This window comes from Borostomias antarcticus (genome assembly GCF_949987555.1).
Source record: "Borostomias antarcticus genome assembly, chromosome: 5".
Taxonomy (NCBI): Eukaryota; Metazoa; Chordata; class Actinopteri; order Stomiiformes; family Stomiidae; genus Borostomias; species Borostomias antarcticus.
Genome location: NC_140238.1, coordinates 4,004,533 through 4,019,206, shown reverse-complemented (window position 1 = coordinate 4,019,206; position 14,674 = coordinate 4,004,533). Strand labels below are relative to the sequence as shown.

The following is a 14,674-nucleotide window of genomic DNA, read 5'->3' as shown; positions in this document are numbered from 1 at the left end:
AGCCCACATGACTTTGCATCAAAGCCAAGACAGACCCCTTCAAGCTTGATTTGAAACTGTTGAAAATCAGTTATTTCAAACAGCTAAAAATACATGGCTCACTGGAGAGGTTGAGGAAATGGGCTATATAATGACCGTTGTCAGATAACACATGTCCAAGCAGTAGACTCTATAGTATCACTCTCAAAAGTCAAACAAGTATTTGGCAATACATTACTTCATTAAGAATGTTATCTTTATTTTTTGAGGGTGACAGGTCTCTTCTAGATGAGTTTTAAATACAGTGAGATGAGGATACTCTTTAACAGAGCAAACATTTTGGATCAGTTTAGTATCTCACAAGCATACAGTATCTTAAAGACTTTAGTGTATTGTTAAGAACCTCAGGACTGTGATCATATTTCATAAGTCAAATCAAAGTTATACAACAAAAGCAAAAATACCATCTTAGGTTTCATTAAAAAGACAATGTAGGCTTTATTGATACAACGCACTGCAGAAACACATTTTTGGATGTATTTAGTATCCTATTTAGGAAAAAGTACACATGCATTTTGAAGACGGCACAGTTTTAAAAAGCAATATACAACTGTCCTAAGCCTATATACATAATATTGAGTTGGCTGCAGTTCCTTACTGACACAGGCTTTTTGAGGACTATGTCCAAATCCTTCAGACAACAAATAGTGGATCACTTTGGATCAGCACAAGCAGCCCAATAAAAGTTATCAGTGTAAGCCAAATGCAAAAGTGTCTAGAGAATAAGTGAAATTGAAATTAATTTAAATGTGATTTTAGGACAGACTTGTCAACTGTAAAACAAAACTTTCAAAACTAGGCTAAATTTAAAAATAAAAAAAAAATAAAAAAAATTGAGTCTTATGGCACTACAGGGATTTGTTTGTTTGAACATATACATCGTCTTAACCATTGTTTTTTTGTTTTCCATCAAACCTAATTCTAGTTGCAGACACTGATGTGTTGTTTTATAAATTTTTACCCACTCACTTGATACTTTTGAAATACAGGCTAGCTCTAAACGGCTGAACTGAAATGATCACCCCAAAAACAAACTTTTTTGGGGCCTTCCTAAAATAATTATGAATTTAGATTGAACAGCTACAAACATGAAGCAAATATTTAACAGTAACATAAGCAATTAAAATCCTCGCATTCGCACGCTCCCCGATTTGACTGCAATGCATCCAACGTCTCTTCTCAAGTCATTAAAAAAATGAACAAAAAGAAAGTGGAAAATTTACTTTTAAGAGTTAAGTGAGTTACTATGGGACATAGTTGCCAGGACAAGCCTCCGCCGGAGGCCTATCAGTATCTTCCGTACGGTTGCTCTCTGTAGGATCCTTTAGCCTGCCTCGCAGGGGGGGCTTTGCCTCCAGTGGTGGGCCAGGAGCCCTCCCAGTCATCTTGCGCTACGGAGAGAAACAGAGCACACACACACCACAGTCAATTTATGGAGATGGCAGAGAGCAGGTGAACTAATTCTTTGATATAGAGTACTTCAATCTGACATCACATTGTACTCCGCCCAAATAAGCATTTCTGGATCCACTAGTTTTTCAGAGAAAATGAACAGGGATTCTACATGATCACCCCCATTGTAAACTTAGACGTTTTAGCCTAAGTACATTTCTCTCTCTCTCGATGAACACTGGACCCTTTGAATTATGAAGCCGTTATGTAGTCAAGCAAGAATTAATCAATACATAAAATAAGGCTGTACTCTGAATTGTGTGAGTCGAATCAGATTTGCCTGTTCAAACCAGAGACTTGAGGATTTGTTCATTCATTCGTTCCTCCTTTTTTCCCCAGGGACGACCGCGGGAGTGAGGACAGATGTCAAACTTTAAACTCAAAATCACAGGCAGCACAATAAAATATGCCTATTTTTCTTTCTCTTTCGCTAAACACGAGTCTTCTAGCCTACATTGTTCATCTACTTTGGATGCCTCCATGTTTTATGCAGCGTTTCCCATAGCCTACATTAGGGTTAGGCGATTTGACGATAAGTCTCCTCAACTGCGTATTTCAAAGCGTCCGCAAATAGGCTCATGTGTTGGGCAGGTCCGGATGCTTGGACCTTGGGGAAGCTCTGGCACATATTCCCCGGTTGCCTCCACATGTGCTGCTACAAACCGATCGTACAATGCATTAGGACCTTCCTCCACGTCCAGCAGTTGGAAGCTATTTCTCACCTCCACTGTGTATCTAGCCTGTCTCTCTCAAACATCATCCCAGTGCCTAAATTCTCTCTCTCTAAAAGCCGGACAACTACCGCCTGACCTGCATCATTGCAAAGATGTACAACCGCATGATACTTAACAGGCTGCAGCGTGCCATCGACCCACACTTGAGAGAACCAGAATGGCTTTCGAGACCGGAGGTCCACAGTAGGTCAGATCTTGGCCCTAAGGAGGATCACCGAGGAGGTGAAAAAGAACATGACAGCGGTGCTGTGCTTTATTGATTTCAAAAAGGAATTTGACTGAATACACAGAGGCGTCATTATGAAAATCCTTTAGGCCTATGGTGTTCTCTCCAATTTACTTACGGGTCATAGGGACCATGTATTCGAAGACAAGGGCAAAGGTTGTGACACAGGCAGGCAACAGCGAGGATTTTGACACCTTGGCGGGAGTGTTACAAGGGGACACCCTTGCACCCTTCCTCTTTATAATAAAGTCCTGTCCAGTCCTGGACTACGCACTGAGGCAGGCAATCCAGGGAAAGGAAGAGGATCTCGGCTTCGCTATAACACCTAGGAGGTTGAGAAGGTATCCTGCTGTAGTCCTAACAGACCTGGATTAGCCTGATATCTAACCACGTGAGGCAAGCACAAGAGCTCCTGACCAGAGTGGAAAAGGAATGTGCCAAGTTGAGTCTTGGACTGAACGCCAAGAAAACTGAGGTCATCACCTATAACACCCCGGAACATCTGCCCCTAGTGGCAGCTGAAGGTACTGCTCTGAAGGAGGTTGAGGACTTGGGTCTTGGTCTTCACTCAACAGAGCAGGACCTCAAAGTGAGGAAGGTGCTCACGTGTAGAGCTGTAAACTGCATGAGCAACGTGTGAAAATCCAACCTCCGGCGTGAAACCAAGCTCCATTTCTTCCACACCACCATGGAGGCCGTTCTCCTGTATGGCTATGAGTGCTGGACCCTGAGCCACTGCCTGCAGAGGTCGCTGGATGGATGCTACACCATTATGCTACATGCAGCACTCCTTAAAGGAGCATTAACAGTCCCTCCAAGGGGGACGTCCCTCTTGGTGCAACGGTTAGTGTGTCCGACTCACAAGCGGGAGAGCTTGTAGAAAGAAGCATGGTATCGAATCCCGCCCTGGGCAAACCCTTAAAATGGGTTACACATGGATGTTGCCGATGTTATAAAAGACAATAAATGATGGCATCTTGAGGTCTATTTGACAGAACTAGGAAATTATGACAAAATAAGTGTGAGCAGAAACTTAAATCGAGTAAAATAATTGAATTGCCATCTTACCATATGATTTATACGTCTGCTGAGGTTCCCCGTGTCCATAGTCATAGTATTCAGTGTCCCTGAGTGGAGGAAAAAGTCAGGTTGTCTCAAGTCACACAAGGATAATGTCAGGCTCCTACTTCTTAAAATCAGTATTAAATCCAGGGATGCTCCATTCGATCGGCCACTGATTTAAATCGCCCGACATTCACTCCCAACGACACGATCATTGGTCCCCAAATTGGCCAATTGTAAAAGACGACATTTTAGGTCTATTCTAGCTGGTTAGCTTGACATGGATACAACTACAAACTTGGATGCTAAAAGCAAAATATTATATGGTGGGTCAGTTCAATTCAGAGCGTGAAATAGTGACTAACCACAGCAGACAAGGGTATGAATACAGAGCCTGTTTGATGTAACGTAGCTTGATCTCAAGTTGAATAATGTCAACAATGTCCAACATCAACTATGTCCATCCCAATGGTGTCTTCTCCAGGGATCTCTCCATACAGCATTTTTTCATATTTCCCAAATATCTCCAAAGCTGCTGCTCATTACTCAATCAATCAATCAATCAATCAATCAATCTCTGAATAGCTGTAGTTTGGATATTTCTATGGTTTAAAATCAAGACACGGCACACTACCAGTTGCTCTTCAAGTAGTGTGAAACGAAACGTATGACCGGTAGCTTTCTTTCAACAATTCTACTTTTTTTCTTTTCTTCTACTCACTTGGCTTTGGTCTGATATACAGTATATTGAAGTATATATACTGAATATTTGGAGGGCTTATTCATGAATTAATGAGTGATTAATAGTGGGCAACCTTAATCTAAATCTATGCAAGCAAAGACATCATATCGGTACAAAAATATGAGTAAGACCATTCTAAGAAGAGAAGTAGTTGGGAACGGTATTGGCCCCCAAAATCCAGATTGGAACATCCCTAATCAAAACACTTTTCCCTCGTACTTCAGAGCACTTCTATATGATTTTGACTTACGCCTGTGGTTGCTGCTGACTATTATAAGCTTCATATGCAGGCTCAGCATAGCTTTCTTCATAGGGAGCCTAGGGGCATAAGACAAACACAAACCAGAATTACCATCTTAACAAAAGAGCATGGCAGAATCAACAAAATCTGATGTACAATGAGTGTCCAGAAGGCTAAATCAACAAAATCTGATGTACGATGATTGTCGAGAAGGTTCCCACAGACATAGCTCGTCCTAGACTAGACTTAGCTAGCCCTAGAATTATATAATTGTCTAGTTTGGGCTGTAACAATTAACATTTTTGCTGAACAATTAATTGTCTCAGAAATAATCACAATGCACAGTATGAACCTTTTTAGTGATTTTTTGTGGGGGAGGGGTTGAGGGTGCGCTCGCTTACAAAGCATGCCCTGGTGGGAGGTTTCTAGCTGCCAGACGGGTTCTTGAGCAGTGGCGTTATTAAATATTAAAAACATACAGGGAACTATATTCTTGCTATTAGTGTGTGTTCATTGCAACAAAGGCCAATAATTTGAGAGAGAGAGAGAGAGAGAGAGAGAGAGAGAGAGAGAGAGAGAGGAGGGTTGAGTCCGAGCTTTTTGTGGTGAAAAATGCATAATGGCGGTTCAACTAAATTATTATGTCATCAAATCACGGTTTGACAATGATGTAATAGTTACAGGCCTATGTATCATTATATCTATTTATACAGACAATGTATGCAGGTACTTGTATATCTTATTCGATTCTATACTGCACAATTACTGTACAGAGTCCCTCATATCCCTTTTTTATGCTGTTACCCCGCCCCCTTATCTAGTGTCGTTTTGTTTTGTGTTGCTCTGTATCTAATATTTCTCTTCTTTCCAACCAATTCAATGCTGAAACATCAAATTTCCCCCTGGGGGATCAATAAAGTCTTATCTTATCTTACATATTCCTTGTAGGCCTCAGTTTTGGGTGGTGGTGGGTGAGAGTGTTGGTGCTGATGTTGGTGTTCCTGGTGGGAGTGGGCTGGGGACGGGAGCATCCTTGGTGCTCCTCCCGAGGGGGGTCTGGAGCGGGGAGCTGGACTTCCTCGGCTCGCCATCATGGGGGGTCCACGGCCAGCTGGAGCTCCTCTGGAGGCCCCTCCTCTGGTTGGTCCTCCCCATGGAGCTCCGCCGCGCTGGGTGCCTCCGCGAGGGGCCCCGCCACGGGGTGGCATCCCACGGCCCCTGAGGGACACACACATCATGTTACTGATAGCTGTTGTACACCACTAACATCATATTACTGCTAGCTGTTGTACACCACTAACATCATATTACTACTAGCTGTTGTACACCACTAACATCATATTACTGCCAGCTGTTGTACACTGGGGGCGGCTGTAGCTCAGTTGGTAGAGCGGGTCGTTCAATGATCGAAGGGTCAGTGGTTCGAATCCCAGCTCCGACTGCCCACATGTCGAAGTGTCCTTGAGCAAGACACCTAACCCCAAATTGCTCCCAATGAGCAGGTGAGCACCTTGCATGGCAGCTGCCGCCATTGGTGTGCGTATGGGTGAATGAGAGGCCATTGAGTTCCGCTAAGGTGGAAAAGCGCTATATAAGTGCAGTCCATTTACCATTTACACCACTCTTCAGTGACAATGAGAGAACCGAAGTCACACCCTTCCTACCAAAGCCTATTGGCCCGAAAATGGCTATCACCTTTCACAGAATCCAGTACTCCTTCCGAAATGAATCTCCAAACTGTCAAGGTATCATTCCTTGTGATAACAAGCTACCACAGCTTTGTCATAATGTTGCTGATACAAGGTCCCAGATTTAGGTCCGCTGGCTACCGTGGCTAGCGTATGAGCTGCTGCCATGACTATAGTTTGTTTAGCAACTTTTGGGCCTGACAACAAGGATCCGGATGGACTGGATGCACATTGATCCACATGAGGGATACACATCCTGCTTGCTTTCACATAGCAAGTTTATTTTTGCCAGCCGCTTGCGTTCTGGGCTGTCCAACACAAGGAAATTACAACTGCATAGCATCAGTAACCACTCACCCAAAACACTCCTTAACAGATATAATGACGAAGCTCAGTAATATTGTGATGAGTTAGCCTGCGCTGACTCAGCCCATTGTGATGATGTACATCAGTCCGATATGGACCACATCCGGATCTCACATCAGGTCTGGATGCATCACAGTCCACAACGGTCCACTAGATTTCACACTGCAGTCCGCATAAAAATGGGGGACTGATGTCGATCACCAGTTTGCCAGTTTGAAAAGCCCCAGGAAAACAAAAGTTTATCCTGGTGACTGACATCTTCTCACCAGTACTGTGGGTCCTACCTGAGTCCTGCAGAGTTGTGTGGGGGTCCTCCCCTGGCCCTGCCTGGGGGTCCTCCACGTCCCCTGCCTGCACCGTCCTGAGCTCCATTCAGGTAGTTCTGATCCATGAACTGCTCATGTTCCATGGTCTCCTGCATAGACAGAAAGACAGGGTCTAAATACCCATGACAAGAGACTGCAGCTGGGAGAAAAACAAAATCATTTAAATTAGGGCTGTCATTTTAATGTGTTAATTACATCAATTGATTATGCAAAAATTAACACAAATTATTGTATTCAAACTGGCAAACTCAGTCAAAAAAATTAATTGCTATGGACTGCAGGTCAATTGCTATGGTAGAAGACAAAGGTTTAATGGAAGCGTTGCAAATTCCATCCTCCAATGCAGCTACAAACCCCCCCATCAAGAGGCACAATAGTTTCGAAAGCCCAGACGTATTGGCGCAAGCTGAATATGTTGCTGATTGATAGATTGATTGATAGCCTAACACAAGTTATTGCAAATAATTTAATAAAACAATATATTGACTTCTAAAGCAACCTTTTGTAACGTCTATTCAATGCTTTACTCGTCTGCTACAATAATATAATGTATTTTAATTGAAATATCTTCATTTGGGGGCTTTTAGTTAGATCTTAATTAGATCATGTAATTAGATGATTTTTTCAATCGATAAGCCCTAATTTAAATGATTTTCAGTTGTGTGTTAAGTGGGGACACTGTGTGGCATACATACAGGGATGAGGAACTTCTTGACCTCATCCATGGCGTGAGCCATGCGCAGATAGGCCTCTGGAATAGGAGCCATCACCTCGATGAACACGTGCAGCTCCATGCTCAGGTGAGCATACTTGGCCTCACCGCCTTTCCTCAGCTCTTCCTCCTAAGGGTCACAAGAAAAAAAACACCCCACATTAATATTACAGGCTCCTATGCAGAACAGTCATTAGATTGACATCCATGTATCGAGACAGCAACTTGCTCCACTTTTACCTTGGCCTTGTCCCTCATGGAGCCTTTGCCAAACACTGAGATCCTTGCTCCTGTCTCCTCCTGTAGGCGTTTGACAGTGCTGCCTTGGGGTCCAAGGATTTTACCTACAAAGTTGTACTACAGGAAGAAAGGATTTTCTAATTCAGTTTGCGTAATTTTATTGGAATGTAGATACACATCAATAACATGCCTCTGGAAAGTATTAGCTCCAAGATAAGATTATGTTGGTTTGCATGGTGCAGCATTTGTATTGTTTTGGGGAAAAGAGACATTATGAATGCAGTGTCTCATCCTTGTCTGAGGGCTACCAAACAGAATTTCTGCACCAGTTAGCTCATTTCAACAAGGGAAAACCAGGGCAAGTAACACTTGTTTACACACGATACCATCACTCAGGAAGAGGGATTGGCGATGACCATTTGGTTTCTCCATAGGCTCACTTAAGCACAAAAATAGCTACCTTTCCCAACTAACTTGGCTCAAACGAAAACACATTACATTAGTCATTTAGCTGACGTTTCTATCCAAAGCGACTAACAGTAATTACATTTAACGTAGGAAAAGCCAATGTACTACTACTTGCCAGAACTCACAATTGCATCTCCTTTCTAAAACAAGTGACTAAGAGCATAATCTAGTGCTTAAAGGTGCTCAGTTCAATTTTTTTCAGCCACTAGATGGGGCAGTGGTGCAGCGTATCAGATATAAACAAGTGGGCGTTTTCACTCCTCAAGGTGGGGACAAAAAATACTGGGAGAATCAAAAAATTGCGATCCTGCTTTTGATTTCGATGATTGAAATCGAACGCCCATTTTGATCCATTTTCGATTTTGCATCTAAATCGTGGCACCCCTACTTACCCTTGGGTACTGCTTGACAGGGATGAGCACACGCTCCTTCACCTTGACGTTCTTTGTGGTGAAAAGGTCCAAGTATGTTTTTCTGTCCTTTTCGTTCTCGTTCTTGACCTCTCCTTTTTGAATTCTTTCAATCTCTGCAGAAGTGACAAGAGCAGGCATATCAGTGTTCATGTTAGCACAGTTGGTCTGTGAGAGTAGTGACACTATTGCGCAATCAGTGGCAAGAATTAATCAATGAACAGCTTTATATACCTTGCTAAAACTTCACAATAAATCCGATTCAGTCCAGATTTCTTCAGATCTTGAGATTCTGTGTGGATGGTTTTGAATGTGAGATCCACTGATTAAATGCTAGATAGCCAATCACAGGCAAATATTTTTTTTAAGAGTTCCCTCGCACTTAGGCCATATTTTTTGGCCTTGCTTGCCCGACAATTGCCTAGATGCAGTTGTGGTCAAAAGTTTACATACATTTGTAAAGACCATGCATGTGATGGCAGTCTTGTGTTTCAAAAAAATTCTACAACTCTTATTTTTCTGTGCGAGTGATTGGAGCACATACTTCTTTGTCACAAAAACAAATTAATGATGTTTGGTTTGTTTATGTATTATAGGTCTTCTGAAAATGTGACCAATCTGCTGGGTCAAACATATACATACAGCAACATGAATTATCAGCCCATAATAATCAGCCCAAGTTACCATTCAATTACCAGAACAGCCCAAAGCACCCTAGTGCTTTTGGTGATCTCTGGAAATTTCAACCATGCCTCTCTCATCCACACTGCCCATCTTAAAGGGAGTTTCATTGTAAACAACTCGTTCTTTGTTTACATGCAAACGAGGTGAAGAGTTAGCTAAGGAAGCTCTGCACAGGCAAGGTGGCAGGACCTGATGACATTAAACAGCATTAAACCCAAGGGTGCTCAACTGTCATCATGTCACGAATACACTGCATAGGCTTCTCCTTGCTCACCTCAGATCCATGGTGAAGAAAGATCTGGACCCCCTGCAGGTTGCCTACCAGGCAGTGGATGATATAATCTACCTACTACACAGGGCCCACTCCCATATGGACAGAGCTGGCTTTTGGGTGAAAAGCTATGGACAATGCAGGTGAATGCGCCCCTAGTGACCTGGGTTACCGACTACTCAAATGGCAAAGCACAGTATGTGAGGCTTCAGGGCTGTGTGTCAGAGAGCGGTCAGCCACACTGGGACGCCCGAAGGGACTGTCCTGTCTCCTGTTCACACACTACACAGCAAACTTCAGTTACAACTCTGAGACATACTACCTGCATAAGTTCTTGGGACTACTCCTCTATTCTTAGATGTTTAAGAGGACAGGAGGTAGAACGCAGAGGCCTAGTGGAGGACCTTGTTAAGCGTTATGCACAGAACCACCTGCAGCTCAACGTGGGGAAGACCAGGGAGATGGTGGTGGACTTCAGGGGTCGTATTGTGTATATTCTGTGTACTGTCCCCACCCATTGCATGTGCGTTGTGTGTCACAAGTTGCATGACTAGAAATAAATGACTGAAAAATCACCATGTAAACAAGTGGGTGTGTCGTGACTTTCGTGAATTCCCTTCAATATGGCGGCGGTGGGCGTGGTCCCTACTATGTTCACTTCGAAGTGATGAGCACTAGGTTTTGGAATAGCCTACTTGTAGGGTCGAAGTTTATAATCATTTTCATAGCTAAGCGACAGGACGACAGTCGCAACGACGGTCACCCACCAGAGCTACACACTTGTCTTGAGTAGACCAAATTAAAATGTCACCGTCTTTTGGTGCTGTACAATTTCAAGTACAATTTTCCCCTACTTCTACTAACGTTAGCTAGCTAGTGCTCACGTTAAACTAGAAACGTAAATTACTTACCACAGGTAACCTAATTTAAGCTATCTTGTAACTGTACATTGTATTAAAACTACGTTTCCTAGCTAGTGCTAGCACTACCAGCAACAGGAGCTAGATAGTTAAGGCAGCTAGCACTAGCTAGGTAGCAAACGTTTAGCATTACCTGCAGATATAAGTTTCATGGCGTGTGTGAACGACGTGTCCAGGCTGTCCTTCTCTGCTAGAAGCTCGGGCAGATACTTGCTTTCATCCATTTTGCCTTTTTTAACACCAGGCTCTTTCATCTCTGCTGCTGGACTCATCATGGCTCTGGTCCACCCGTACACGTTATCGCTGGCTAGCGAGTTACTCTCAGATGGGGTCTCCAACCAAGGTGCAACCTGCAATGAAGACTTTGAATAAATTGAAATATCCCGGTAGATAACGTTAGAGAGTTTTCTTTATCGCCGGTAGGATAGGCTTTAGTGGACAAAGAGGACTAGCTACTGCTGTTGAACGAAATAGCGGCTAATGCGCTACTGTGTGTTCTTCTTCTTCTTTTGGTTTCTGGCAGTACTGTGTGTTCTTCTTCGCCTTCTTGTTTTAACGGCGGCTTATCCAATTTGTTGCACTCCCGCCATCTAGTGGAGCTAGCTTGGTCCTACACCTTCTTCTTCTTCTTCCTTGGGTTTTATGGCGGATGGCAAACAGCTTAAATGTGCATACCGCCACCTACTGTACAAGAGTGTGCATCATCATGTCATCACCCTAGTGCACACAGACTACAGTCTGCCCCACAACCGTGTGTCACCCAAGAAAGTAAATAGAGCCTTCCTGCAGATTCCTACCTTGGTCCTACACCGCGGTAAAGACAGCATTATGTTTGATATTCATGATATTGTTTTGACATTCACGGTGTTTTTTTCCCCATCTAGATCACATTAGACCAGGTCCAGATCAAAAACCACACCACTTAGACCTGTCAAATCTGGACTAGATTATCAAGTAGACAGACTCCATAGACACATTAAAGGGGTAGTGAGCTATTTTGGACATTTAGCCCTATTTGTGGCCTGTCTACCATGAACCTGAAACACAGAGACCATCATTTCACTGATCATTCCAGTATTGAGCTAGCTGAGGTTTTTATGCAGGCTCACTGGGCTACAATGGAAGTCAATGGGGCATACGTAAATGCGTTGAAAAACTATGATGAATGACGGGAAGCACAGGATCTTCCCAGTCTCAGTATGTTCTCCAGTATCGCAATCCGAATATGTTTAGGTGTTTGGAATGACTTGCACATTGTCCTCTGTGGAAACAGTGAAAATAAGCGCCAGGGGAATGCTTATGTCCAAGCCATGCCAAACATGTAAAAACATTCAGATTGCGATACATTTCACATGAGAGTGATGAATATGGCTGTTTTCAGAGAATTGTTGGTTTAATCTGATCCTGTTAGCTGTTTCTAATTAATTTGATCCCTGAGTGTGGCTGTCAGCCAGAGTTTTGTGTAAGAAACTGTGTCTCCCTTCCATAGACTTATGAGATAAAGATGACATTCTTAGGGCTGGTACATTCTGTGCCAAACAGCAATTATTGTGGTTAGAGAGAGAGACCTGGGCACCGAGGCTATCGGCGTAGGCTTGGCTGCAAGGCCATAAACAACGACCAGTCCAGACCAGTCTTATCGGTGAAGAGGGAGGGGGGCACTCGAACCACTTAAGAACGTTGCAACGAGACCAATGCTTTTATTTGGATTAGACAGCAATTACAGACAGGTCAGTTGAACATTAGACTAGATGCCACCATCTTTTGTATGCTATAACCTTCTGTAATAAAACAGCTTTTGATTGTCGCTCAAATCCTGTGTTGGAGAGATTCATTTGGAATACATCAGAACAAAGGGGCACTGGACTGTGTGGTATTGTGTGAGATTGGGGGCCGTCTTTTATTGAAATCAAAACACAACGCAGAACTGAATAAGGACAATGATAAAAGACAACGAGAGTCAACAATAGCATACTGAGACTGGTAAGATTACACCAGTAATTACATGAAAGTTAATTTAGCAATCCATAATCCTAGGGCCAAAATAAATACCCTATGACACCCCGTACTTTCAAGTCTTGGTAGTGTAGTGAATAAAGTGCCCGACTCTGTTGTGGATTCTTTAAAAAAGGGTAATAACTTCAAAAACACACCGGTGAACTTCGGAGTAAGAAGGGAACTTTAATAACAGTGCTCTGGCCAGAGGACAATTCAGAACAGACACCAGATTGTATCTGAGGTGAAGTGCAATGGAACAGTTGACAGTGATAGCCTTTCTACACAGTATTTCACATGATATTTGAAAATCAAGCATACAGGTGTCTTTGCTCAGATGAGAAATGCCCATCCACAACAACAGGAAAATGGTACCATATATTGGCATTTCCGCTTTAAGAAATGAAACTCACTCCCCGATACCCAATTCATGTTATCTGCCCTGCACCCAGCTGTCCTTGGAGACAGGGAACTGTTTAACACACACAATACTCTCTCACAGGCCAGGAGCAGGGGGCAACTGAAAATTCACACAGAACATCCCTTAGTATGAAGTTAGAACACTGTTAATATAAATAGAGAATAAGGTATTAAGTATGAAACATAATGTCATGAACACAATTTCCCTCACAACTCCCATACAGGAGATCAGGGGTTCGATCCCCGATTGAGCACGAGCCTGTTTGATTTCTAACTTTAGCCACGACCCTTCTTCCTCTCCTCTCTTCCCCCTTTTTTCAGACCAACGGGAGAGATCCCATGGGAACAAAACTTATATATATATTTATATATATATATATTTAAGGAAATGTAGTCTGTTTTGCAGATGAATTAACTGTGTCAAACTGATTGCAGAAACTGTGTAACAATTAAGTGACCAATTACAAGTCCCATTGATATACTAGACTTGTGCCTACTATTATGTTGAAATTAGCCTACTTGGAGGAATTATTATTGTTTCTGGTCGTAAGGAAGAAGAATCAGATCCGTCGATGCAAGTTTCAACACTTTATTGAAACTGTGGCATCAAAATCACACTGCAGTTGTGATGAGTTCACATATCAATTGTCTAGCATGAACTGAACTGAAACAGAATATCATCTGATTATATGAAGATGTGTTTTCCATTAATGATCTCATTCTGACGTTAGTCCTATTTTCCATTCCCTTAACAAAAATTAAAGACCGTGTGTGTCGGATAACTCCCTAAATAGGCTACCAGTAGGCCTACTCTGTTATTGCGATACCAAATCTTGTGGTAGCCTATACGCCAGTAGCCTACACAGGATAGCGTCCTGGCTTCGCCTCACATCGTCCTTGGTTGAGAGAGAGAGCCGTTCCAGGGGGGTATGTGGGGGTGGGGTGGAATGTTTTTTCAGCGGCAGGAACTGGGAGACTATAGTCTCTTTCATAGTTTGAAAACCTGAGCCAGAGTCCTCTGGACCTCCGACTATAAGTTTCACCTTACAACAGGACAACGAGTCATTGGCACACAGCCAATTGAACCTCCCAGGAGATGTCTGAAATGTTGTTGTTAGGGGCCAGGCAGCGTAGCTGCCGGAACCCTATTGTATTTGCCTATATTATTATTATTATTCTCCTTCCACTGAAGTCTAACTTCCCATGGACAAAAAATCACCAAAATTTGCACATAGCTCCAGTACTATATCCAAAGTCCTCAACCTGCATTGTAGGTCAATAAACCTGAAGGTGGCGCTACAGCAACAGTCTAAAGTTTAAAACTTAAAAAAATCATAACAAATCAGCCATAGGTGCTATCACTGTAAAACGACCACGTGAATGTAGTCCCAAGTGAGACAAAACCTTCATACACTTTGACCTTGCAGGAATTTTGAAGTCCATCACTCTGATTTCTTCATAAACTGTAAAACCTATCAAACATATCTCCTCCCACATTTTTTGTTCAATTGACACCAAAATTAATATACTGTATCTACAGACTGTCCTTACCAAAGGATCCTCACAGATTTTTGAAATATGAAAAATTGAGCCCACAGCACATCAAAAGGTTTCACTGTTAACAGTTCTGTATAGTTCCTATTAATTCTCGCCAAATCAATGTCTGATCATCCTCATA

The 14,674-nt window shown here is 42.7% G+C and overlaps 1 protein-coding gene across 1 annotated transcript; it reads right to left on the bottom strand.

Moving 5' to 3' along the window:
* Window positions 1-491: 491 nt before the first annotated feature.
* LOC311309292 (KH domain-containing, RNA-binding, signal transduction-associated protein 1-like) lies at window positions 492-11,076 on the bottom strand. The gene is made up of 9 exons (XM_084438499.1): window positions 10,715-11,076; window positions 8,689-8,822; window positions 7,829-7,945; window positions 7,572-7,718; window positions 6,835-6,965; window positions 5,432-5,714; window positions 4,506-4,573; window positions 3,520-3,578; window positions 492-1,430 (listed from the first exon to the last, which is right to left on the bottom strand). The coding sequence occupies exons 1-9, from the start codon at window positions 10,854-10,856 to the stop codon at window positions 1,327-1,329; spliced, it is 1,185 nt and encodes a 394-aa protein (XP_084294625.1). The 5' UTR covers window positions 10,857-11,076; the 3' UTR covers window positions 492-1,326.
* Between the last annotated feature and the right edge of the window lie 3,598 nt (window positions 11,077-14,674).